Source organism: Acanthopagrus latus, chromosome 12 (assembly GCF_904848185.1).
Source record: "Acanthopagrus latus isolate v.2019 chromosome 12, fAcaLat1.1, whole genome shotgun sequence".
In the NCBI taxonomy this organism is placed as follows: Eukaryota; Metazoa; Chordata; class Actinopteri; order Spariformes; family Sparidae; genus Acanthopagrus; species Acanthopagrus latus.
In genome coordinates, this window is record NC_051050.1 from 2,934,767 (window position 1) to 2,960,356 (window position 25,590).

The window sequence follows — 25,590 nt, forward strand, 5'->3', positions numbered from 1 at the left end:
AAGGCCTTTGTGTGATGAAACTACATATAACTGTGTTTTCTGTTCCTTCCATGATGTTAGGCCACATGAGAACAGCAGTGTGTATATAGGAAACATGGAAATCCTGTGTTGCACTGTATTTTCAATAACAAGGGTACATGGGTCAGTAATTGTAGTAAGAATTCATTGTAATTCTTCATTTTAAAAACACTTTTTTACTGTGAATGCAACAGAGGAAGCACTTGGCTGGGATGCCACACAGAACCACATTTAATGTTATGATGATTGATAAAGTAGTTGGTAGAAACATAATAGCACAATACTTTCTTTGAAGATAAAGACAGAGGATATGAATTGTCTAAACATGATGAAAACTGAAAACACTTTCCTGCTTCCTGTATGTTTTACTAGCATAAAATACAAGTTATCAACGACAACTGAATACAACAATGTTCAGGTTTTCTGTCTAAAAAGGCACTGTGCAACAGATATGCTCCTTACAGACAATTTTAAACATATTCTTGTTTAGTACTCAAAATGATCTTCATAGCATCTCATTTTTACGGTACTTAGTTTCACAGTAATAGTGGTCGATGTTTGTACATATAACCACGTTAAACATGATCATAATCTACATTCTGATAGTACATCACATGAAACTTGAATCATCCGTTACATCGTTGGAACACTCACCTACACCCACCACCATTGCACAAACTGTTGTTTTAGGACAACTTCTTGTGTGCCTGTTCAAATATGTATGGAACAGACTGAATAAAGGACACTGCAGCACTCAATAATGTGCTCATTTTTTCAGTTTCCCCGGGATAATAATGACAAAAAAAATAAGTTCTAAATTGTTTTACGCATTTTCTTTCCTTCTTTATTTCACTATCAACACTGAAATGATATGCATAATGTAAGAATCTAGGCAACATGAAAATTGTCATAAATTTCAGTTTGTTAACTAAGGAGCTAGAAGAATGAAATCAAGAGGTTGGCACAGTTTCAAGAAGCACAGATGGTGACACCTAAACCAGGCAGTAGAAAAATAAAGTCTAGTCCTTTTCAAAAATCAACACAAAAGAAACCAAGAGGCTGTGGTGGGTGATGATGATGAATTTGTTAAGCTCATTATCAAAAGATCACAATTTAATTGTCTTGTAATACAGAGGAAGCAGTGACATCATGACTTTGAGGGACTGTGTGTGTGTGTGTGTGTGTGTGTGTGTGTGTGTGTGTGGGTGTGTGACATCTATTGTAACAGAAACTACCACAGAGGCAGGTGTTGATTCACTTTGACATCATGAATGAATGAATGAATGAATAAATGAATGAATGCATCTTGCCAGTTTTAAGCTATGCACTTTTGTCCGAACAAGTGGTTTAACTGATCAGCCTCATATGAAGAACCACTGTCAGTGGTGAGCGTAGTTTAGGTTTGAGGAGCAGCGAGAGAAGGGACTGTTTGTTTGATAGCTGGCTGTTAGCGCAGCTGCTATGGCATCAGTTACATCAGAAGTGGAGAGTGGATTTAATTGAAAGGAGAGCACTGAAGCTTTTCATAAAAAATATGTTTTCGCTCTCCTGATTAACGGAAGCCTGTGATGGATAGCAAAAGACAGATCGTTCAGCCAAACACCTGCCAAGTACTTTTTGAAAGTTCCTGCCCTTTAACAAACAGTTTCTAGCGGTTCTCTTGTAGATAGTTCAGTGTAATGAACTATCTGGCATGTCAGGTTCAGTGTTATTCATGTCTGTCCGGGGCCAAGTTTGTAGTACTGACTCATCATGCAATTATGTCCACCAAATACACATTGGCCGGAACATGAACGTGTTGACGGGCTGGTCTTCAGCTATAAATATATCACTTTTGTGATTAATTTGAGATACTGGACCTAGAAAGTTTTAAGCCACCACAGTCACTCTGGCTTCCCTCAGAGAAATATGACTTATAAATTGCTAAAAATGTTCTAATTGTACATTTTGACTCCTAAATGATGAACTGAAATTGACAGGATAGAAAAAAAAGCTATGATATGATAGCATTGGTAGACACTAGATGATAAATATTCTAATTGCCCAGTTCTACTTCACACTTTATCTTTACCAAAGGGTATGAACTTGGAATGCAAGCCCTATACAAAACAGAAAGCTTAGAGAAGTCTGTGATCATAGTGAGACACAGCTTTCTATCTGAAGCAGATAAAAAAGGCAGAAACGGGGTCCCCTCTCACATGAACAATCATGGTTTCCGAAACTCCACCTTCCATGCGTGCTGCACCACTAACGCACCTCTTCACATCCTCCACGTCAGAAAATAAGTGGGTGTTTGGATGTTTCAACATCCCAGTCCACTTGTGCAAGTCTTCCCATGGATTCCTCCTGTCAAGATGAGGGCGAGGCAGACACTTTTCTGTAAGACCAGGCAGAGCGCACTTCTAGTGGTTTGAGCTCCTCAGACTGAGCAGAGGGGGCTTGTAGCAGATAGTGCTCAGGTGCTGGAAGTCCACATGTGCATCTGTTTGGCGATCTGCAGCACGAAGACGATGTCCGGCCGCTGGTCTGGGTCTGGGCTGATGCACATGCTAACCAGGTCTCGAAGCTGTGAAAAATGGGCTTCATTAGCTTAAAGGGGCAGTTCAACCCAAAATTAAACATGTATGTTCCTCTAACCTGTAGCGCTGTTTATCCATCTAGATTGTTGCTATGAGTTGCAGTGTTTTGGAGATACTGGCTTAAGATATGTCTACCTTTTCACCAATAACATGGAACTAGATGGCTCTCAGCTTGTGGTGCCCAAAGTACCAAAAATACATTTGAAAAACTTAACAGCAAGGAGTGGGGAAAAAAAATCGATTCACTAAAGACCCTCGATTCTTGTCTCCAACGATTAAGAGTCTATTCACTAATGCAGATAATTTACAGTGTGCACACACTAGGGTGGTCTTGAAGTTCATCTTCAATTTAGGCAGCTGTTGTGAGCATTTGTTTTACTCATTGATTGTAAAATGACCTTTTACAGATGAACATGAAGCAGGTCACATGATTGTAAACACTTATAATGCTGTCACAAGACGTCATCACACAACGCTGACAGAGCGGAGCAACATTCAGCATTAACAAACAAGATCAGCTGACAACTGCTAGCAACCAACACACACACACACACCACAGCTTTCAACACGCTAAACTAACTCTATGGTGAAGAAGAGACAACTGATCAAAAACTCTGCTTTTTCTCAGCATCTTGTGCAATGACTGACCTCCTGGAGCAAACAGAGAGGCTGCTGCTCTCCCTGCTGGACTTATAATGTTAATGACACAGCAGAGCACACACCCTTATTTTGTTATCCAAATACAGGCATGCATCTTTTCAAATTAATCATTTCATTGTTCACTTTTTAAAATAGAAGGGCTGCAGGTCAATAGTGCCAATAGTGATTAATAATGAATAAAGCTAACTGGATTCATGCTGAGCAATACAGTTGGTTTTAATTTTTGAGTGGCTGACTGAATATCACATTCACAGTGCGATGTAAATCTAAATGGCGTCCAACATGATTAAGGGCCAAACAGTTGCTTTGGTGTTGTTTCTACCTTCTCAGAGTAATGGTCAGGTGGGAGGGGAGGGTAGTCACACTGCTCAATCTTCTGGCAGAGGGAGAACAGGTTCATCTTATCCCCATAAAACGGACTCTGCAGCGCTGCCATCTGGAGGAAGAGGAGGACAGTCTCCATGAGAAAAATTCTTGGGAGGAGAAAGAAAAGAGTGGACAGTGAATGCTGAATAAAAACAAATTCAAAATCCAATGAGCTCTACCCAATGCCCCAAATAATACCCTAACTAGTGTTCATACTTCCACCAAGGCCCAAAAGTTCCCTTCAATTAAGCCTAATCCAACATTTAACTCCTACAATCCTTTAACCCTTTAACTTTTAAACAACCCATTACTGCTTAACAGACCAAGGCATCAAATTGTACCCATTCATAGATGCCAGCAACGTATATGCACTTGATCTTGATAACACCCTATCTTGCGATGTTAAAGAAAGTTAAAAAAAAAAAAATCCTAGATCAGTGCCTTTATCTGGAATATCACCAAAAGCCTGTTCTGGGCTAAGATCCATCCTCCATCAAACTTCCATTAAAATCTGTCATGTCATGTCATTGTCCCCTTTCCATGGGGTCGCGGGGTGTTGCTGCTGGAGCCCATCCCAGCGACCTTCCAATCACTAGTCGCCCTGCTCTACCCGCTGAGCTACAGCCACCCCGTTTCATTAAAATCTTATAGAAGTAGAATCTTATAGAATTTTATCATGTTGACATACCAACAAACCGACCAACCAACAAACATTAACAGGAGAAAACATAACCTCCTTGTGAGAGGTAATGCTCTAATGCTCTTAACTGACATCCAACAAATTAATGCCTTAAGTAACGAGGAAAAGCATTGTTCTTTGTCACGTAGGTGTCAGCCTGATCCTCTGGTCATTCAACACTTTATACCTACCAATATATGACACCATTAGCACTGGAAAGAATGACATTCTATTTGCTGTGGATATTCACAGTCTCCAAAGGATGTCACGTAGTTTGGTGCATGACACAGGATAAACCAGAAAACAGTGTGACCATTCTTGGTCCCTTGAGGATAATTTCTAACAATTCTGATGAACACTTGGGCACGTAGACATTTTCAGGCCAAAATAATTGGCTGCTAGCAGGCAGGGCTTTAGACAATTACAATAGCTTTTTTTGTGTGACTCTTGAAAGGATGCCAACTACCAAAATGGTAACATACACACAGTGATGTCCCATTTTGCCCCTGACAGTTACCATGCTACTTGTTCAAGTCAGTCAATGAAAAAGTAACAACGGCAACACTGACAACACATTAAGTTAAGAAATCACATTACACATTTTATGATATAAATGTACTTGTTAAGGACAGTCAGCTGTGTGATTTTAAAAAGCAAAAAGGAAGAAGAAGTTGTGAAAGATGTCAGGACGGAAGAGAGGTGGGTATGAACGCTGAGACAGTGTCTGGTTTCTCATGGTGATACAGCCACAGAATAAATGAAAGTGACACATAATGCTGCTCATTCATTCTTTGTTGGCCTGTCAAAACCTCCCACAAGCACAGAACATCTCCAGAAAACAGAGGACTGTGAAACCATTGTCTGGAGAAAGTGGCACAGCAGTCTGACAAAACACAAGGAAATATTACTAGGAATAGGGGATATTGTGTTCTCAGTGGTGAAATGAAATGGCATTTTGTGTAATTCACACAGAAAGCCGGCGCTGCAGCTCCTGAAGAGGTGTGAACGGTCCACGTCATGATGATGATATCTGTGTGTTTTCAAGGTGTTTCCCCGGTGTCCTCCTGTCAATCTAAACCCGCGGACAGTTTATAATCATATGGATGCTGTTATGATGTGTAGTGATAGAGATCCTGACCCACCAAACATCTTGGAAAGTGTCAAAGTTATGTTTTTCGCCACAGTTATACATGGAGAAGTGTCCGTCCTCCCGTCTGATCTATGGACTCTTCTTCACATTTCTGCCCAAAAAACAGCATCTGTCACAGGCAAAATAATTTAACTCACCGAGTGTTTGTGTTTGTGAAATCACTGCGACGGTCAGCCCTCCAGACCGAGACTTCAGTGAACTTTCCCTCAGAAAACAGCCTCCCTTCCCAGTGTCCTATGACAGCGTCCAGTTTACTGATGATTATTATTTAATTATGTAATTTAGAGCGAAGAGCGTAACTTTGTCACTTTCCAGGATGTTTGGTGGGTCAGGATCTCAATCACAACACATTATAACAGCATCCACGTGACAATAAATAGGCAGCAGATTGACATGAGGACACCTGGGAAACACCTTGAAAACACACCGACGTCATCACCATGACATGTACCATCACGCCTCTTCAGGAGCCGCAGCGTCGGCTTTCTGTGTGAATTACACATCAGTTCGTCTGTGCAAAGTTACTGCTAGCAAAATGAGACTCTGCTATCCAATAAGCATAACAAACATTAAATTATCAGCTGATATTAGCACTTTCTTGCCAGCTTTGTTAGCTAAAACATCCATAAGTAATTTTAACTTTAATCATCATATCAATAGGGCTGTTAATATTAACTTGGAAAAAAATAGGCTTAAAACTAAATGTAGTCACCACAGAAATACATTCTAAAATGCTACTATAATGTTACAAATAACCGTTATTAAAATGTACATGGTGCAGTGGATATATATGGTAAACCCCTGATACTATTCTCTTTTTTTTTTTGGAATGAAGCGGGGTCGGTTTGGTGGGGTAGTCGAAGCATTGGTCCACATTGTCCACTTCTATCATACAGTCTATGGCTAAAACACTTTCTGTGTTGATGTGCTGTTAAAGTTGATGGACTTGATCCAGTGCTGGTCATCACCAGTATGTTTACATGTGGGGTGTAGCTTTGCGGCCTCCAGGGGCTGCTATCAAGGCTTTTGTGCTTTCAGGTAGAAGAAAATATTTTATTATATGGCATTCACTCTCAGTAAAGATCAAAGTGTATATGAGCTTACCTCATACAGAAGACATCCCAGGGACCAGATATCTGACTTAAAATTGTATCCGTTCTCATGGATCCTCTCCGGTGACATGTAGTAAGGTGTCCCCACTGGCCCAGAGAGAGTGACAAATGTCAAATTACATGTCTGAACCAAAGTGAAAACAAAAAAACTACTTGAGAGGGAGTGTTCTCATATAAGCTGTCACTGAATCAAGTTCATCATCACCTTAAAAAGGTACAGAAGGCGATTCTGGAGAAGGTTGACCGTTGAGTCTCGAAACAGCAACGCTTTGGGTTAGAATTTCTGGCCGAGTACCAACCAAAAGTGTCAGCATTTGACAACCTGGGAATAAGACTCAACGATCATTCTCCAGAATCGTCTTCCCTACCTTCAAAACACTCTCGCAGCTGATAAATTATCAATCAGATTGTTAAAAAGACTTTGGTGCTTTTACCTAAAGAGTGGGCTGCTGTGGTTTTAGAGCTGAAGAAGCGACCCAAACCCAGATCACCAAGCTTTACCTCCCCTGTGGCTGTTATGAACACGTTGGCTGGCTTGATATCTGGTTCACACCACACACACACACACACACACACACACACACACACACACACACACACACACAAACAATTGAACCTGGAAATATCCACACCCTTTTCCCTTGTCGTCATACTGTACTTCTGTGCTGAACCTCAACTGTTGGACTTATCATTACTGAACTTATTGAACTTATCATACAACTAAAAAGATGAAGATAGCTATGGTCAAGTTATGTACTCTGAAACTGCAAATGTTAGCTTTTTGGGTTTGAACTCTGACTGTAGAATAATAACAAAAGTAAGTAAGAGAAAATATGAATGCAAAACAGATAAGGTAAGAAGGTGGTTTGTGTAGAGCAAAAGGATGGATGGAGGAGACGATTATGTGTGTATGGTGTAGATGAAGACTGACAGGAAGGACAGTAAATCTGTGAGTCGTTGTTTACCACGGTGCATTACTCTGCGTGAATGCATGTGCTCCAGGGCGCTGCAGAGCTGCACAAAATATTTCCATATAGTCCTCTCTGGAATGAGTCGCCTCTTCTTCTTGAAATACTAAACGGACAGAGGGAGGGATTGTTAGTCCATACAAAGTGACAATGCCAATCTGAAAGGTTCTCTCACATGAATAAGATAACCATGGAAAGCATGGAACTTGTAAATGGGAGTTCATTTGGGAGAGAATTCCGGGCTAATAACTGGGATGTCATTTTTTGATTTTCAACTCTAATGTTGACACACCACTTATCAACTTATCTAACACACACATATCTTTATTCCCGGATGTCATTTCTGTTGGGCTTGGCTCACCGTCTGCATACAGCAACTGTGCACTGTAATCTAACTTAAACCTGTGAGTGTCAGATGACATTGCAGTAGTTCCTGACCTTTATCATCTGGGACAGGTCTCCAGCGTCTGCCAGCTCCAGAACAATATTCAGCTCATTGTCTTCGATAAAGGAGTCTAGGTATTTGATTACATTGGGGTGATTCAGCTGCTGCAGTGGACAAACAGGAGAGAATGCCTGTTTAAAACTGCCACTTGTTCATTATTACATAGTTATAGTAGTAACAGCTTTAGTTGTAGTTACAACAATCAAGATGTATAACTGCTCAAAGTGATGCAGGACAATATCGGTGGCTGATCAGCTTTACCTTCAGTAGATCTATCTCTTTGATGCAGTCCTGACGAGCCTTGGCATCCATCATATCAAAGATCTGAAGTAACAAAAATATTTTAGAGAACATCTATTTTCAGCACTGTCACCTTTGAAGTATGTGCAAGTGGGCGTGGTGGGGAGAAAAAAATACTAATAATATTTGATTTCAACTATTGAAAGTGAAAGCTCATTTTGATCAATTTTCTGTGTACTGGCATTTACACTGGTTCCCTAAAAATCGGGCTCAGGCTCTATATTTTATTTCATTAGTTTTGCCACCAACAGTAAAATCTTAAAGACAAATACAATATTTAGAATATTTTTTAGAATATTCAAAGGAGAGATACTGAAGCAGAATCCAATACGCTCCTGTGCGCTGTACGTTGGTTTTGTGTGTACTGAACCAGGACTTCTGAGGGTAATTTACCTGGACCTTCTTGAGTGCTACCAGCTGTCCCTCCAGCAGATATGTTGCTTTGTAGACCTCACTGAACTGGCCTCGTCCAATCTTCTTTTCAATACGGAAGTTTGCCAGAGTGCAGCAGTACTTGTAGCTTGGCACGTTTTTCTGTAATAGAAGTAGCCATATTGAAAGCCTGAACAAGTTACTGCAGAATAGTGCATTAGAACATATATCATCTTTGATAGAAACCATGTCCTAAAGAACATATAACATAGAGGTCTTTTACTATTATAAGTACTGTGAACATGTCTAATAAGGTCCTACCTGATCCTCTTGACCAGGTATCTTGTAGAGATTGTTGTGGTTGTCTAAGGTGGGTTGGTTGTTGTTCTCTGCCTCCATGGTGGCATCACACCAACCCACTACTGTAACAAAGAAAATACCTGTTCAAATTGTATCAAATTAATACAAGCCTTTTTTTTAAGGATATGAGTGGGCAAAACACACACACACACACACACACACACACACACACACACACACACACACACACACCCTAGCAGGCTGCAGAACTTTCTACACGTGTCAAAGATCAGCATCTGGATCCATACTGACCTCAGAATGGACACAGTTAAAGACGACAGAAGTTAAGTTTGAGAGAACATCAAAATCCTGGATGAGACTCACACAGCATTTACGTTGTGTACAAATCATGAATAAATATAAATAAGGATCCTGTAAACACAGTGTCTGTAAAAACACTTTTTTGAAACCTGGTCTCAGGTTGGAAAAGTCTGAAAACCCTGCCCCTGCGTTCTCATGTGGACGGCGAATCCACATACTTTGCGTATCGATGACGCCATCGCCCCACTTCGACCTCTTAACCCTGTAACGTCTCACAACAACAACAACAAGAGGATACCTGGTCAAGAGGAACAGCAACAACGATGGCGGACTACATACATGCTATTAGGGTTACTAGGGCAACATTTTCTGCTCCTCTGCCACTACACTGAGCAAAAAAGGATGGAAGATGATTTTGGTTCGTGTGGACATGGCCTAAAACTACTGAATAGATTTCAATGAAACTTTGGGTTTCATTTGGGTCTCGCCCCAGGTTGAAGCCACTAATTTATGTTGTGGATAAAGCAACGGGGAAATATCCAGGAAGTCTCTCTCAATCTCTCTTTAACACTGTGAGACATGGTGTTTCCAGGGAATAATGCGTGGATCCTCCTGAAAAATGTCAGCCATATTTAGGTGGCTGGTAGCTACGAGTACAATTTGATGTGGATAAAAACAAAAATCTGTTATTCTTCCACAACGCAATGGAGATTATGACAGTTATGATTCCATCTGCATTATTTTGTTGCCCAGGTGGTTGGCTGTTACAGATCTGGTGAGTTTGAATCATCTATAAGGTTGGTTTGAGGATTACAGTGATACAGTGCACTTAACCCTGATATTGCATTAGACTTGATTGAATTAAAGTGGCCAGTTGGGTCTTGGTGGAGGTTGCTGGTTCGATTCCCCTGGTCTGCATGTCAAAGTGTCTTACTGAACCCAAAACTTCCATGGCAACTGTCAGTTGCCTTGGACAGAAGTGTCTGCTAAGTAACCTAAGTGTAAATGCGCTCTTCTGATAGCCATTCTAGGCTAGCCATTCGAGTGTGTGTACTATGTAGGTTTAATGGGTGGTCAGCAAAAATATACTTTTACTTTGTTATCAGTTTCATTAGTATTATTTTTCATGCATTTCTCTGTGGCTAGTGGTCTCTATGAAAAAGACCAGACTGGCCTACACTTTTTTCTGTTCAGACAATTTTCAGGCTTCCAAAACACATCCAGACCCTCCAGTACTACAGTTTCAAGATCATTTTCAACCATGAGTAGTCTGCCAGACATTTTACAGTATAAAACTCTCTTGTAGACAAACAATGTAACAGAGACAGTTCTAAAGGACCTTGAACACCTTTGACATTTCAGCACTGATATTTCTTGTATTTCTGCCAAAGAATTACCCAAGAAATATCATGGCAGCTCCACAGCTAACTCTGCTGAATTCCTTCCCAACTACCAGACAATGAACCCTGTTAGGAAGGTCCACAATGTGTCCTGTAGTGAGAGGGCTAAACCACAGGATAACCATAAGAGCAAGAGTCTGATGATACTAAAATAGGGGAGGTAAAGCTGACTGGGTGCCTGTGGTCGTGACTCATGATGATAGAGACCTTGTTCTGGTTTTAACTGGAAATAATCAAGGCATTTCCAAACAAGTGGCTCACTGATAGTAAGTCTCATGGTGAGCTGGTGAGTTGCTGCTTCAGTGAGTCCTCTTGGCTTTTCTTGTGACTAGCTGAGTCATCTGAGCGTGATCTTGTGCCTCCTGCTCTCTCCATCACCACAGTTTTTTTCTCTTAAGAAACAACCTCATTAACAACTGTTTACCTGGAGCTGCCATTGACAAGTATGTGTTGATGACTTGTTGGTTTGAAAAAAAAAAATAGCTTCTTAATGTCTAAGCCTGTTTAAACCTGCTCTCTATCCTAAAACATTAAGAGAATTACCCCGAAGCACCCCTCTCGCTCTGATGAGTCAGATTTAAGTATTTAGCTTGGTGAACATGTGGTAACTCGTACTCACCCTTAACCTGTTTCACTCTGCTAACCATTAAAATGTTAGTTATTCCAAGTGGGCTTCATGCCATGACTTCGGAATGGTCGGTGACACAAGTATGTCAGGCTGCTCTTAATTGGGGTAGTAAAGACTGTGCTGTTTTTGGTATGCAACACACTACAGCCATTCCAAAGTATTTCTCCTGGTCTCATGGGCCCCAAGCTGTATGGTTTTCAACCAAATCACAGAGATACAAAGGCTGGGTGGAAGACTTGTGCTGAGAAAACTCCACTAAAGGAATCATCTCCCCTAGGAAACAAATGCCTTAGATTTATGTTTTTTTCTAATCCACTGATTCAGTGTTCTACAAGTCTACCTGGCCTCATAGTATGTCTGGTTCTCACAGTGTTATAGCCATAAAACTGTGACATATTTTAGAACAGTGAACATAGTTTTGAAAGCTGCTAGAGCAAGAGCAGGAGTGGATCAACATGGGAATCCTGAAAAACAGACATAGACAACAAACTGGTGCCTACACATGTAACACATGTCATGGCGCTTGACAGTGATATTACAGTGTAATAATCACATATACACCCAGTAACTATTTACAGTATGAGTAATATTATAACACCAGCCACCAACTATCAGACTACTATTGATACCCGTCATGCAAATGTTGCTGGTATGGCTTTAAAAAAAAAAACGAGTTCGGGAACAAATCTGTTCAGTGTGTTCAGCTGCATTGGAAGCTTCTGGAACCACATGGACAGTGTCTGCTCCAATTCTGCAAAGTCTGTGAATGCTGGCTGTTGGCCGTCTGAGCCATTGGATTCTCTGATTGATTGTGTGCTAACTGTATGACCATTTTAATGGGGGTGTGCTAATGAATCAGAGCAGTGTGTGGGATGGGCGGAATACTGTGTGCGCTTTGTTTTTCTATGCACTCCGTTCCGTCATTTCCTGTTTTCATGTTTTGGAGTACTGGCACGAGACTAGCGCCACCCAATGTTAAGGAGGTCTACTGCATCTTGCGCAAACGCAGAACATACACACTACTGTGGAGTTGGCAGCATGTCGAAGTGCTATGTTCAATGCAACTTTTCTGCCGAACAGGTCAGACAAAAGGCAACAGAGTGGTCGGATAAAGGCAGTTGGCTGTTGGTTTGAGTCTGAGCGGTGTGTGGGGGCCTTTAAGTAGATTTTACTAGCACAAGCAACTATGGCAGAGGAACTTAGACACAGATTCCTCCAATCCAAATGCAGGCAAGGTTCCTGATAGGGCTGAACCATGTGGAAAAAACCTTCAAATTGGAAATATTTTGACAGGTTTTGCAATTACCATATGAGTCACAATTTTAGTAGGAGTTGTAAATTGCATTTCAATTTTACTGGAGAAAATACATATTTCTACTGGGCTCTCTTTCATATTGTAATTTGTAAAACTGTGCAGCCTAGTTGCTGAGTTCCTGAAATGGTTTCTGGTCCCTTGGAAATACCCTTACTGTATGTATGTATTATTGTTATTAATCATGAAAGAAGAGAGATCTCTATTTCAATTCAGAAACATTCCATGAAAAAAACCGTCTTGAAGCCAACCAGATCCTGAGAGGTACTTTCCAGATATAATGCCTATGACTTTTCATTTCTGTTGAGTCTGTGTGCTAATGTGAGACACTATATCAATTTTAACCCACCCAGCTGTTTCCTCTTCCTCTGCCACAATGAAAAACAGCTTTGAGCCTCTCAAGAATGCAAAAGCAATTTCCAAAGAATTAGTGGGCAGGAGATTCCTTACATTACAAAGGGTCACACAAAAATAACATAGAATTTCCTGAATTCTTATTTGCTCATAGGTGTGAATGTGAGTGTGAGCATGTTTGTCTGTATAAGTGTAAACACTGTGATGCACTATAGACCAGTCAGAGTGTACCATTCCTCTTGCCTTAAGCATGCTCGAAAGACAACAGCCTCCTGCAACGGACGGTTAATCACTGCAGGTAGAAATAACACCCACAAATAACATTCCAGCAGGTCAAAGGAACTTTAAGCAGACAGTTTATTGGGAGATGATCAGCCAATGCAAAGAGTTCCCAGGTGTTTCAGTTGGGGGTTTTGTACATGGAGCAACACATACAGCACAGTTGAGCTGAGCAATAAAATCACACATCTGTGGACACAACACGTTGTTATTCTAGGGTCATGATAATACATGTCAAATACATAGTGACCCTTGACTACCAAAATGATACAACAAAAGGTAATTCGTAAGTCCAAGTGGACATTTGTGCCAAATCTACGTAATTCCATCACGGCATTCTTGAGATGTCGTGTTCACATACCTAAGACCACTGCTTTTGCTGGTAGGGAAGCATTAACAAAATACACTTCCTAGTATACAGTATGGAAGTGGTTCAGCATCCCAGAAATATCAAAGCATGTACTACGACTGCAAAAAAAAGTTGTTAGTCAGCGCCAGCCAAAGCAGGAAATATAACAAATCATTTCCATCACCTGAAATGGGAACAACCCAGCAACGACACCAGTCATTAAATGAATGATTTCATGAGTTTGGGGCAAAGCTAACCCATTATTTTGTTGAGACAGGCAACTAACTTTATGTTATCGTTTTTTATGTTTAACTATACCATCTGCTGCCAGTTTGAAGAGTATACTGATGAACTGAAGTCCAAGAAATATGATAAATTTTCAAATAATACAATATTGTAATAAATGTCAGTGTTGGAACAATACAGAAAAAATATTTTGACAAAAAAATGTTGTCAGGTCAAGACCAACATCACAGATAGGTGTGAAAGCCAGCATGATAAGAAACAGTATGTTCCAATTTGAAATGAATCAACTGGACTGAAGAAAATCAATTGGGAAATAGAAATGAACAAGGAAATCGTTTTCAGTGAGGGGTTATTTCCTCTAGATAAGCTGTGATCACACACATGTCCACCAACCAAACAAAACAGAGTTCTTCAGCTTCCTGCCATCTGAATTCTGGATTTGAGCAGCTAACCGACAAAGCAGGGTAAAACCCCCAGTTCCCCCAGTTACTTACATACTTTTACACATTGTCATTGGTGTGGCCACCACATCTTAGAAAGGGAAAAATCTGGCAAATTAGATCAATGACATGTTTAAAAAAATGATGGAAACCTTTGATAGCATTAATTCAATGTGGAGGGACTGTCATGTTTGAGATAGATGTAACAACACAAAAGAATTGTTGACCAAATCATTCCAGGAACTCTGCAGAGGAAATAATCTAACAACAGAAAGTCCCTTTGGAGTGTTCCCTGTTTCTGTTCCCACCACTTCTGAAGAGCCATGAACATAAGGCAAACTAGAGCCATGGTGGATCAAAAGGAAAGGTTGTGTTCAACACAGCAGATTTCTTTTCCACTCTACCTTGCTCACATGCAGGACTGTCTCTGTTGTTTTTTCACTCATGCTCTCATCTCTCAGCTCTCTTTATTACACCTATTTTTACATTGTTTTTAACTTCAACATCAACAAATGTGAAACTAGGGCTGCACCTAAAAATGATCTATTTAGAGATTCATAACTGTCTTAACTGGTAATCTGCATAATCTTACATATCTGGCTGCTGACACAATGTGAATTCACACTGTATCCAGCAGTACGGCAAAAACGCAGGTTTCCCCATTCATTCTAATAGTGGTAGTCTGTTTTGGCATAAAAACATGGCGGCAAAGTTGAAGCTGACGCGTCACGATCCGACGACTAGGCCTGTCATGATAACAAATTTTGATGGATGATATATTGTCCCAGAAATTATTGTGATAAATGATAATAATCGTTTTTAGACCATTTTTTAACTAATACAATGATAATGGCATAATAATGCAAGTTCACCCTTTCAAGGATCAATAAACTTTTATTTCTAAGGAATATTTAACATTGGAAATGGAACGTGAAGAAGACATTTTAAATATACAAAATAAACAAACAAAACAACCAGAAACAATAAATAAAAAGGGCTCTCAGTCTCTGTTAGCAAAAATTGAATTGAATTACACACAACCAAAAACAATAACCCTAACCCTTCAGTATGTCATCTTTCATGCTGTACAGTTGTGGAACTGCCGTTTGTGACACGTATGTTCTCCCAGGCAATTTTTACTGGCTGTCAAATGTTTGCAGCATTTGTCAAAATGTCGGCTTTTTGATGGTATTAAAGGGCTGCAAGGGCTGTCGACTAAACGCCCCGGTGATTGTGGACTGTCGGAAAGACAGAGACGGCCCCTCTGTAGCTTTAGTTGTAGTTTTTTTCCCAGCTGGGAAAACTGCATTGGATGAGTATGCTTTAGATGCAGATGCATGTTTGTTGTATTGCCGCTTTTAGTTGCTACTGTTTTTCAACAAATGCAACATACCTAGGTTAAGTGGTTCACCACGGTCATTCAGTTTGAATCCGAAGTGCTCCCACACTGCAGCTGTCACGTTCGGCTTTGAAACAAATTCCATATTTGTTTTTATTCCGTCAAATCTCAACTAGCGTTACCTCTGGCTTGCTACTCCTCACAGGGCTCTCATGCTGCACTCTGTGTTATGTCAGGGGCAGGGCCCCGCCTCCCCACACAGAGACAGAGTGACTGACAGGAGGGTTCACATGAGAGACACGAGGAAAACAAACAAGCATGCAAATGGAAATTATTGAGGCTGGCATAATTACTGAGCTCATTTTTATTTATCTCACAATTAACTGATTTACTGATTATCATGACCGGTCTACCGATGACCACTCACATAAGATTGCGATCAGACTATGACAGAAGCCATAGTGGAGTGTCGTATGTATTCACTCAGTTTGGTTCAGTTTTGGCATGTTTAAACTACAGTGGCAGGGACATGACCAGAGATCATAAGAAGAATAGTGAATAGTATAAATAATAATGTTATTTAGCATGGATAAATACTACAGAGGGAACACAATTGACGCTTAAAACGTTATTTTAAATTCATTGATGAGGACAAACAATCACTAGTAGGAACCACCATGCCAGTAGCATCACAACATAGCAGCTTCATCTTTCACCACATTGATCAGCAGGGGTCCCCTGCATGTCACACCACTTGTGTGGACGTGGAATTTTATTTGCCAAAACCTCGGTTGCAAAATAACCTGGTCTGCACCTGTCATCTTAAGGACTCTCAATGTATTGGTCAATATAATCTATGGTCATTGGTCAACAAATGTGTTAAAAAGTTATGTAAATTAGTGAAATGATTAAAATGGTTTGCAGAAAGTGATACAAAGCTTTATCATTTTCCTTTGTCTGCCAATCATTTGGTAAAAAAACAAGTAATATTTTTGCTTGTGACTAATTAGCTGATAAAACTAGCTACAGGCTCAATTTATGTTTAAAATCCCCCATTTTCCAAGTTTTTGTGACTTGACACACATATAATCATCTACCCACTTTCTTTTATCCCAACACAACAGTTCCCATATTCCTCACCATATTTCCAGTTTTGTTTATGCTTATCTTAATGAGATGTGCATGTCTATACATGTCCAGGGCAGGAACTGGGACTAAAGACAGTCCCGTAAAATGGGTTGATTTCCCCCTTGTAACTTGTTCTGTCTCAGCAACACTCTCTTGTGAGATCTCACTTATACATCCTATATGACAACATTTGTGAGTATAAACATACATACAATTTTACTATGTACTGTACCACTGAGCAAAAAGAGTAGATTTGAACACATTTTAAGAGAGTTACTAACATTGCACCATTGTTTGAGGGTCATTGAGTGTCTTCCTGATTGTGTAACATCCTATCTGATAATTTTAGCAATTTCTTGCATTTCACAGTCTGAAGCGTTTCTATGATGTCTTATAATTTTTAAACTTTGTAATACCTTCTGTTACGGCCTAAGAGCTGTCAATGGTTGTGTGTGCGGCTATTCTCTTTTGCTCCTGTGTCCTCCTGGTGCTGCCATCCCCTGGTGACTATGCATGGCTGTCCAAACATTTTCTATGAAATACTAAGAATATCAAGGTAGCAGATAAAGCAAGCAACAAAATAAGGTGTAAACATTTAATTTGTACTGTTTTATTGTTTTGACATGGACAAGCAATGGTCCATCATTAAACCCCCAAGCGTAGTGCAGCAGTGGGCTGTATTATTATTATTATTGTATTATTTTCAACAGATCTGGTGTTGTTGTTAGTATTATTTATTAATTTATTTAGCTTTTATTATACCATCCATCAACAGACCTGAAGAAAGACCTGGTCAAACATAAAACAGATCTAAAAGTCAAAGAGTATAATGTTTGATAACCTGACAGACAGGTCCCCTACCAGCCACAGCTAATGTTAGCACGCCTGCTCTCCTGAACAAGGCGGCATCAACAACTTCATCAACAACTCTACGTCATTAATAAGCTAGTCATGTGAGCCGAATCTCAGCCACAGGCAGCATCCAAAAATCATTGCCAACATTATCTTTAGTACATTTTTGTCTGAAACCTTATGAAACCAATAGTGCTTGGATATTTATGGGGAAATATACAGTACAGTATGCAGGACTGCTTTAGTGACAACAACATAAAATGCTGGTGTTTCTTCTACTTTGGATCAAGCAGACTAGGTGCTGTAAAGAAATATTGCTGCCCTCTACAGCTTGTATCAATGTTTCTTTTGACAGTTGCTGGTTGTGTTGGGTGACTTATTTTATACTACTGAAATTATATTTTTGTTGTTACGCAGTACCAAACCCTGGTGGGAAAGCTGACGCCGACTCAACTTTTGAAAAATGGCAGCCCAACACCTCTTATCGGTGGCCTACCACATAAGACAGCAATCAGACTATGACTGAAGCCACAGTGGAGTGTAATAGACACTCAACACTCAATAGTAAGAACCAACATGACAGTAGCATAACAACATAGCAGCTTAGTTTTTTCTGAAAAATAATCAGTGGGGGTTCCCAACAAGTCACACACATAGACCATGGAGCGACACACTGTAAATCGAGCCACCCCAGGATGCTTCTGCTTCAACTGCTCGAGCAATGTGGTACTTCTGCTTATGTCATCTGAATCGGCGTATTTACATTATTAATTAGGTCGACGTGTAGCACCAGCCCTACTTATCAGTCTGAAATTGTTCTTTGTAAAAGTATACATCATGGCCACACAAGGCTGACTGTCACTTAATTGGCAGAATGTGGACAGGGGACCTAATCAACAGGAAAGGGTTAGAGTTATGTTCCATCACTGCAAACCTTAAAATGGAACAAAAACACATTCTATATGTGACTTTATTCAAATTGAGCAATGTTATTGCTCTTCTGTCACACTTCTCAAGCAGCCAAGTGGAAGTCAAAGCTACTCCTACCAGCAAGCATTGCTGTCAACTGTGACAATAACTTGTAACACATGTGTCAGAATAATAATCTGTGGAGCAGAATTTCCACCCAAAACCTTCATAACCATGCTGCCAAACATCACTACATTCAGCTTTGTCAATCTTTAGACACTTCACTTCTCCCAAACCTCGACAGAGAATAATGGTAGAACAGCACTTACAGATATTCAGTGAGGACGTGAGAAGACATGGATTCCTGCTGGGTGGTTAATAACCAGCCCTCCCAGTCACACAGGACATTGGCTCCCTGTCACAGCTGACACGTGACTAATTTTAGCCAGTTATTTGACCTTGGGTGCCAAGGCATCCTCATAACCAACAGCAACTACCCTTTCAACACTGTCAACCCCACGCCCAGCCCCCTAACCCCACAGCCAATGTTCCCTGTGATGCATTTAATGTTCGTTTATACCACCAACACCCACAAAACACTCACCACAAACACAGACAGGAGGTCCTGCTTTCACAGTCCATGTGATCTTGTTAACATGCTGTTCTCATTGCTGGAGGTGTGTGTGTGTGTGTGTGTGTGTGTGTGTGTGTGTGTGTGTGTGTGTGTGTGTGTGTGTGTGTGTTTAAGTCTTTGTTTGTGTAACATGGGTGTCATAAACTTGATTTGGTCTCCTGAAGGGGCACTATGTAGTTTTTGAGAAGAAATTCAAACAAAGAATTTTAATATTTACATTTATTTATATTAATAAGGTGACAATAGAAACATAAACAAGCTGTTCTCAGAGGAAAGCCCCAGAAGACTGTTTGAAGCTAGAAAGGTGGCAGGGTCCGCCACATATAAACAAAGTAAAACAGTATAGATTGTGTTGTCCTTTAAGGTCAATTTGTTTATTCAGTTTATTCAATCATGAAATTAAAGAGAGTTTGATTATTCAGTTTGTTCAGGCAGAAAGAAATCTGCCAATGAGGATCTTTCTCTTCTCATCACCATTTCTTCACCTAAACTACAGCGTGCTCCTTTACGATTGTTTATTTAGAAGTTGTATATTATCACATGTTGCACCACTGGCTGTATTTACTGCTTTTTAAACTAACTTAAAAGAAAAGGAAATGGTGCACAAAGTGCATTGTAATTAAATGTTACATGTTAAATGTTCCGTATTTTGTTTTATTCAGAAACATTTAAAGTTTTCAGTTTGACAAAAAAAAGCCCAGAAACTGTAGAAGTTAGCAATGGCTTGCAGTTGTTTCCTGTTATGAAAGAATTGCAGACAATGAGGAAATAAATAACTCAATAGCTCCATTACATTGTGATAAACACGAGGATAAGTTACTTCAGCTTGACTGGCAGCAGTAGCGCATTCATTTGACTTTGCAGCGTCCACATGTACATGTCAAATGCGACCTAGTAAAGAGTTTCAGGAAAAAAAAAAAGGAATGTGAGTGTTGATTTTTTTGGCCTGTCAGAGCACATGCTGCAGCACAGCGTTTTGACTACAACTGCGACGAAAAGCAAAAAAAAAAAATAATAATAATTTTTTTTTTAAACAAAAAAAAACAAAACATGTTTACCCAGAGAGCAAGAGTCAATGCAGCCTCGTTTCCGTCCGAGGCAGCGGGCAAATATCATTTCCATATGGTCGTTCAGAGCAGTCAGCTAATGTTGTTGCTAGCTACGTTCGTGCTAAGTAGGTTTTGCAGCTTTCCAGCTTGAGTAAACTAACAGAGTGTGATCTGCTCCGCGAGGCGTTTCATACAAGGCGACCACACAGCTACATGTCAACAACGCTGGCTCGTGCAATTTTAAAAAAAAAAAAAAAAAAAAAAAACTGCACGTCGTTCAAACGTTTTAGCGACCGCTCGGAGACAGTTTGAGAGAGTGAGCGCCTCTTACCTGAAGAGGAGTCAATGTCCTGCTCGAAGCTTCACACAGTTTCTACAAGTCACATTAGTCCTGGTTGTTGTGCAACTCGTCACACCGACAGACAGACAGACCCCCTCCCCCGCGTGTCTCTCCCCTCGACTCCTTCTCCTCTCCCTCCCGCCTCCCTCTCTCTCCCTCTCTCTCTCTCTCTCTCTCTCTCTCTCTCTCTCTCTCTCTCTTTCTGTGGTCTGTGTCGCTGCTGCCACGCAGGCTGCTAAATGGAGCGTGCAGCTTTTACTGAATGAGAAGAGGGATACTCCACTTAAGACACTTTAACTATGGCATAGTAAGGTTGTGTTGAGTCTGTGCCATGTGGTGAAGCAGTTCAAACGTCACGACTCCCTCTCCCCTCACTCAGCCTCCTGCATGTGGGGTGGGCCCACAGTTTGGTGATGGGATATGAAAGTATTTACACACGTGACAGAGTGTAACACATGTATCCCGGAGGCTACAAGGAATGAAGTCTGATCTCACAGGAGATTCTTCAATTTAGGGGGTCTTTAAGGGCTAAGATGCTTTGTGAATAACTTTCCAAGGAGCTAGTCTTAATTTGAAGTGTTCTTTGGGGGTTTCATATGAGAGACTCTGAGGAAAAGGAAACTTAATGAATAGGCCCAGATCATTGCAGCAAGGTCAGAAAATAATCAGCTGTAGTTAGTCTATTTATGTAATTACAAAGTCGGTATGTAACTAAGTAGCTAACTAAGTAAAAGCTGCATATTGAGACACTATACTGAAATGCTGAACAACATTAATGCATCACTACAACAATTGACCAGTCACTTGTCCAGTTATGTATAGATATTATGCCATTTTACTGAGGCAGATTATATTGTAATATGACCTGTGTTTCTATGCTGCAGGACACTGTATTTTAATAAAAGTGTAACCTTCAACTTCAGTAGAAATCAGGTGTATATATAATGATTGTATACCACATATATATCAGGACCAAAAAGGCCAGAGGACTGGACAAGATCAGCCAGAGGGTGCTAAAGGTCTGTGCAAAGCAGCTGGCAGGAGTGTTCACGCATCTTTTTGGCCTCTCCCTGAAGCTGAAAAAGGTGCCAGCACTCTGGAAAACATCCTACATTGGCCCAGTGCTGAAGAAGGGATGTCACAGTGCTCCAAACGACTTCAGACCTGTGGCTCTAATGTCACATGTCATGAGACCTTTGAGAGGCTGGTCCTGCAGCATCAGGCCCCTGGTGCGCGACTGCCTGGACCCACTGCAGTTTGCGTACCAGACTGACGTGGGCGTGGAGGATGCCATCATCTGTCTGCTTGACAGAGCTTAGGATCACACTCAGGATCACGACACAGTCCAGCCAGCCCGGCTGGCTGAGAAGCTCTCAGTGATGCAGGTCGAGCAGGACCTGGTGGCATGGATTATAGACTACCTCACAGACAGGCCGCAGTATATCGGGCTGCGACACTGCCTGTCAGATGTGGTGACAAGCAACACTGGCACTGTTCTTTCACCGTTTCTGTTCACCCTCTACACCTCTGACTTCTGATATAACTCCCAGACATGCCACCTGCAGAAGTTATCTGACGACTCCTCCATTGTTTGATGTATCTCAGACAATAAGGAGGGATAAGGAATAAAGGGAACTAATCGAGAACTTTGTAGGATAGTGTGGCAGGAGCCACCTTCAGCTCATCATCGGGGAAAATTCTTTATTCTTTGCTACCTATAACCATCTGTGCTGCTGTGTTACCTGTGAATTTCTCCCAAGGGGGATCAACAAAGGAACATCTTATGTCTTATCCTATATATAGTCATATATCATATATAAAAGTCAAATTTGACTTAGACCAATCGGACTTGAGTGGTGAAGCATGTGATGATGAGCTGGGACGCTCCAGATGCAGCACTTTAAAGCTCGAATGAAGTTTGCTGCTGATCACCCGGACAAGGAAAAAACCTGAAAAAAAAAGAGCTGTTTGGCTACAATGAGCAGCAGTATGTTAGGAGGAGAGAAGGTGAGGCCTTCAATCTTAAGAACACCCTACTGTCAAGCGTGGTGCCAGTGGATCTGCTGCTCTAAAGAAAGTAAGTGGAATAATGAGGAAGGAGGATTATTTCCAAATGCTTCAGGAAAACCTCAAATCATCAACTAAAAGATTGGCTCTTGAGTGCAGTTGGGTGTTCCAAAAGGACAGCGTTCCCAAACACACATCAAAAGTGCTGAATCAGGCTACAATGGAGGTTTTGGAATGGACTTCATAAAGTCCTGACCTGAACCCCCAACAATGAGAACATGTGGACTGTGCTGAAGAAACAAGTCTGTGTCAGGAGAAGTAATTACAAATGCAGCCAGAGGAATACCAGGAGCTTATGGACAGCTGTCAAAAGTACCTAATTGAGGAAAATGTCAAAGTGACATTTAACCAAATATTAGAACTACTGCATGTGTATTTTTGATCCAGCCGATTTGATCATATTTTCAGAATACCTATGATGAATTAATTCCGGACCCAAACCACTCAGTGATCCACTCGTTCCATCACAGAAAAAGAAATGCCATCCTTCAGTATTGCTTACACATACCATACATCATATCACGGGACACAATTGTCGTCATCGCCTTGTTTTATGGGAGCTGTAGTTTCTAGCGAGATTGCTCACGGTTGCGGACGACGCGTCCTCTACAATAGAAATACAAGTCCCAGAGTTCAGCGCGGGGCGGAGCGTGACCTAAGCGTGCATCCAAACCATGGCGTTGTATAGCTCTGTGTGACAGGTTAGCATCCAAAAAACACCTCCGGGCAGACGCGTCTGCGCACTAATCTGCTGCCGACCGCGACGGTGTGGCGACAATTAAGGATGGGGTCCCGAATCAAGTAAGAATGTTTATCTGCCGTTACAACAGCGGCTGTTAGCTGCCCGCTGCTGTGTTAGCTGTGTTACAGTGAGTCATTGGGAAGAAACTGAACAGTACAGTACAAGGCCCTGACTTGTTGCGACACTGGCTAAAAACACTGGTAACGTTAGCCCACTTACTGGACCAGAGAAACGAAGCATTCTGAATGTAATGGTTTGGGGTTTTATTAGTTATTCTCAAGCTAATGAAACGGAACCATACGAAGCTTACCGCGCACACGTTGAGACAGAGAGGTTGCCAGGGAGTTAGGAACGTGTTTGTGACGTGCAGCTAATGTAAACATAGTGATTATGTCAGAATGTCTTCCTCAACCGGATGCTGGTTTTCACGACAAAAACATAGAGCAGTATTTGCAGGGTTTGGCAGCAGCCTTTGGCTTTTCTGCAGCCTATTATCGCTCCTCTGACGTGGTGTAGATATTGCAGGGATACTACTAGTCTGTCATGACCAAGTTTTGGTAAACAAGAGCCGGTCGGCCCGTTATGTGCGCTGGTGTGTTTGCTTGAAACAAGCTAGCAATAATCCTGTATAATAAAATGATATCTGAGAAGGTAATACACCAACGGTCCTTTCAAGAACTCGCCATTTTTATCCAGCAGGAGTGGGACAGGTGAACACAGTTTGACAGAACTGACAAGCTGAAGACATGCTGTTTGTATTTACTACTTAACGGTAAAACCCAGTGTGGTCCGGTCACACCAACATATCTGGTGACATGTTTGATCAGTCAGCCTGTCAGCGGGTCGATTGTGGAGCTGCTGCTGTGACCCCACTCTGTGTAGGACATGTTGATCATTAACATGTGTTTAATCAAACCTTTTTTGTTGTTGTTGTTAGTCAAACAAAGCAGTGTTCTGTTCTCAAACATCAACATGCAAGTTAGTGGATTTATCAGAGGTGACGTCAGACAAAGTGGCACCATGTCTGCAGCTAGCCTATGTAGACTAAGAATTCCTTAAGTCAGCTGCAACCTTAAACAGGATGATAGCTGCCACTGGAGACATAGGGAGCGTCCTCAGTATTGTTTTTGGGAACAGAGAACATTCTGTAATTGCAAATAGTGGCTTTCTAAAGCTGATTCTGATATGCTGAGAATAGGTTTTCTAATTCAACTGTTTTTTAAAACAAATATTTGAATAAATCAAAACATAATTATAATAATTTCAAAGTGTGACATAAGCTTTGAAACGGTATATTGCAAGATATGTGTATATGTGTGTATGTATATACGTGTATATATGGATAATGTTAACCTGATGTTGAACTGTAACTGTAACACTTTAACTTGTAAATGAAGATGCCAACCATATTATTGTCACCATCTTGTTGCTGCTGTTTACCCAAATGCAGGTTTAAAAAATGCACCACATGATATATGAATATTAATAACTGTAAATGTGTTATAAACTTTCATTTTGTTTTGCTGCGCTGTATTGTATAATGACAAATTGGTATACAACCCTTATCCTAAATATTTGAGTTTGAGTGTTTGTAGCGTATTCATTAGTAGATTAATCAGTTGTACATTCTTTCTCCAATTCAACCTACAGTCTTTATTGTTTGTCACAGTTAGATAGGACCCACTAGTATTTTATGAAAAGACACATGGGCCATAACAGTATTTCTTTGCAACCAGCAACCTCATCTGCTTCACTTCACTTTTACTGTAAGTAAATGGTTTGTTCTGCAGCAGCTGAGCAGAGCTGTTGTGCCGAGAGGACAGCAGCAGGCCATTTGTACTAATACATGTACAGAAGTTACAAATACCTCAGTTAGAATAATTATTATTTGCATGTTGAGTACAAAGTAATGCAACCAGCTGTTAAGCGAATAAAAGGATAAGTTCAACCAGAAATAAAACTTCAGTCGGTTTCTACCCACAGTCATGCAGATGCTGGCTCCAAATAGCTTCTCAGCATAAAAGTCACCAGAAGTGCCAAGATCCCTTCTTAAAGGCCAAACCTTCACTGTAGCTGCTAACTTTTAAGTGTTTGGGTCGCCCAGGTGTATAACAAACACAATGTAATAAGAGTTGTTATAAGGGCTTTCAATAAGAGTTTCAAAGTACACATCAGATTAATGTCAAATTAAATACTTTTCAGTTATAATAAATACTAGATAATTACATTAGGATTTTTTGTTTAGAAGATAA

At 40.7% G+C, this 25,590-nt stretch overlaps 2 protein-coding genes across 10 annotated transcripts in view; one reads left to right on the forward strand and one right to left on the reverse strand.

The window, feature by feature from the left end:
• Positions 1-231: 231 nt before the first annotated feature.
• Positions 232-25,065, reverse strand: nek6 (NIMA-related kinase 6). Of its 7 annotated transcripts, none has more exons than XR_005078320.1 (10): positions 23,649-25,065; positions 8,971-9,071; positions 8,671-8,811; positions 8,239-8,301; positions 7,971-8,081; positions 7,530-7,638; positions 6,999-7,106; positions 6,557-6,651; positions 3,580-3,730; positions 232-2,584 (listed from the first exon to the last, which is right to left on the reverse strand). XR_005078320.1 is itself a non-coding variant. In XM_037118241.1 (10 exons), the coding sequence occupies exons 1-10, from the start codon at positions 23,719-23,721 to the stop codon at positions 2,474-2,476; spliced, it is 1,026 nt and encodes a 341-aa protein (XP_036974136.1). In that variant the 5' UTR covers positions 23,722-24,375; the 3' UTR covers positions 232-2,473. The 7 variants fall into 7 exon arrangements, 6 of the variants coding, with proteins under 6 accessions (XP_036974136.1, XP_036974139.1, XP_036974140.1 ...); XM_037118241.1 differs by having other exon boundaries at positions 3,580-3,693; positions 23,649-24,375; XM_037118244.1 differs by lacking the exon at positions 23,649-25,065 and adding an exon at positions 20,521-20,650 and having other exon boundaries at positions 3,580-3,693.
• Positions 23,210-25,590, forward strand: part of dennd1a (DENN/MADD domain containing 1A) — a 29,920-nt gene continuing 27,539 nt past the window's right edge. The window contains exon 1 of one of the 3 annotated variants that reach the window (XM_037118236.1): positions 23,210-23,397. In XM_037118236.1, the coding sequence (XP_036974131.1) occupies positions 23,381-23,397 (17 nt within the window). In that variant the 5' untranslated portion in view covers positions 23,210-23,380. The remainder of the gene's footprint in view (positions 23,398-25,590) is intronic. The other 2 variants (XM_037118237.1, XM_037118238.1) reach the window with 2 other exon arrangements.

Bases quoted from the DNA above. Each gene is read 5' to 3' on its own strand.
- nek6 (XM_037118241.1), bottom strand. From the start codon at position 23,721: ATGTTTACATTAGCTGCACGTCACAAACACGTTCCTAACTCCCTGGCA. The intron at 3,694-6,556 runs GTAAGCTCATAT...CTCTTCCTCCAG, and splicing joins TGGGATGTCTTCTGTATGAG to ATGGCAGCGCTGCAGAGTCC. The intron at 2,585-3,579 runs GTAGAAACAACA...CATTTTTCACAG, and splicing joins CTGACCATTACTCTGAGAAG to CTTCGAGACCTGGTTAGCAT.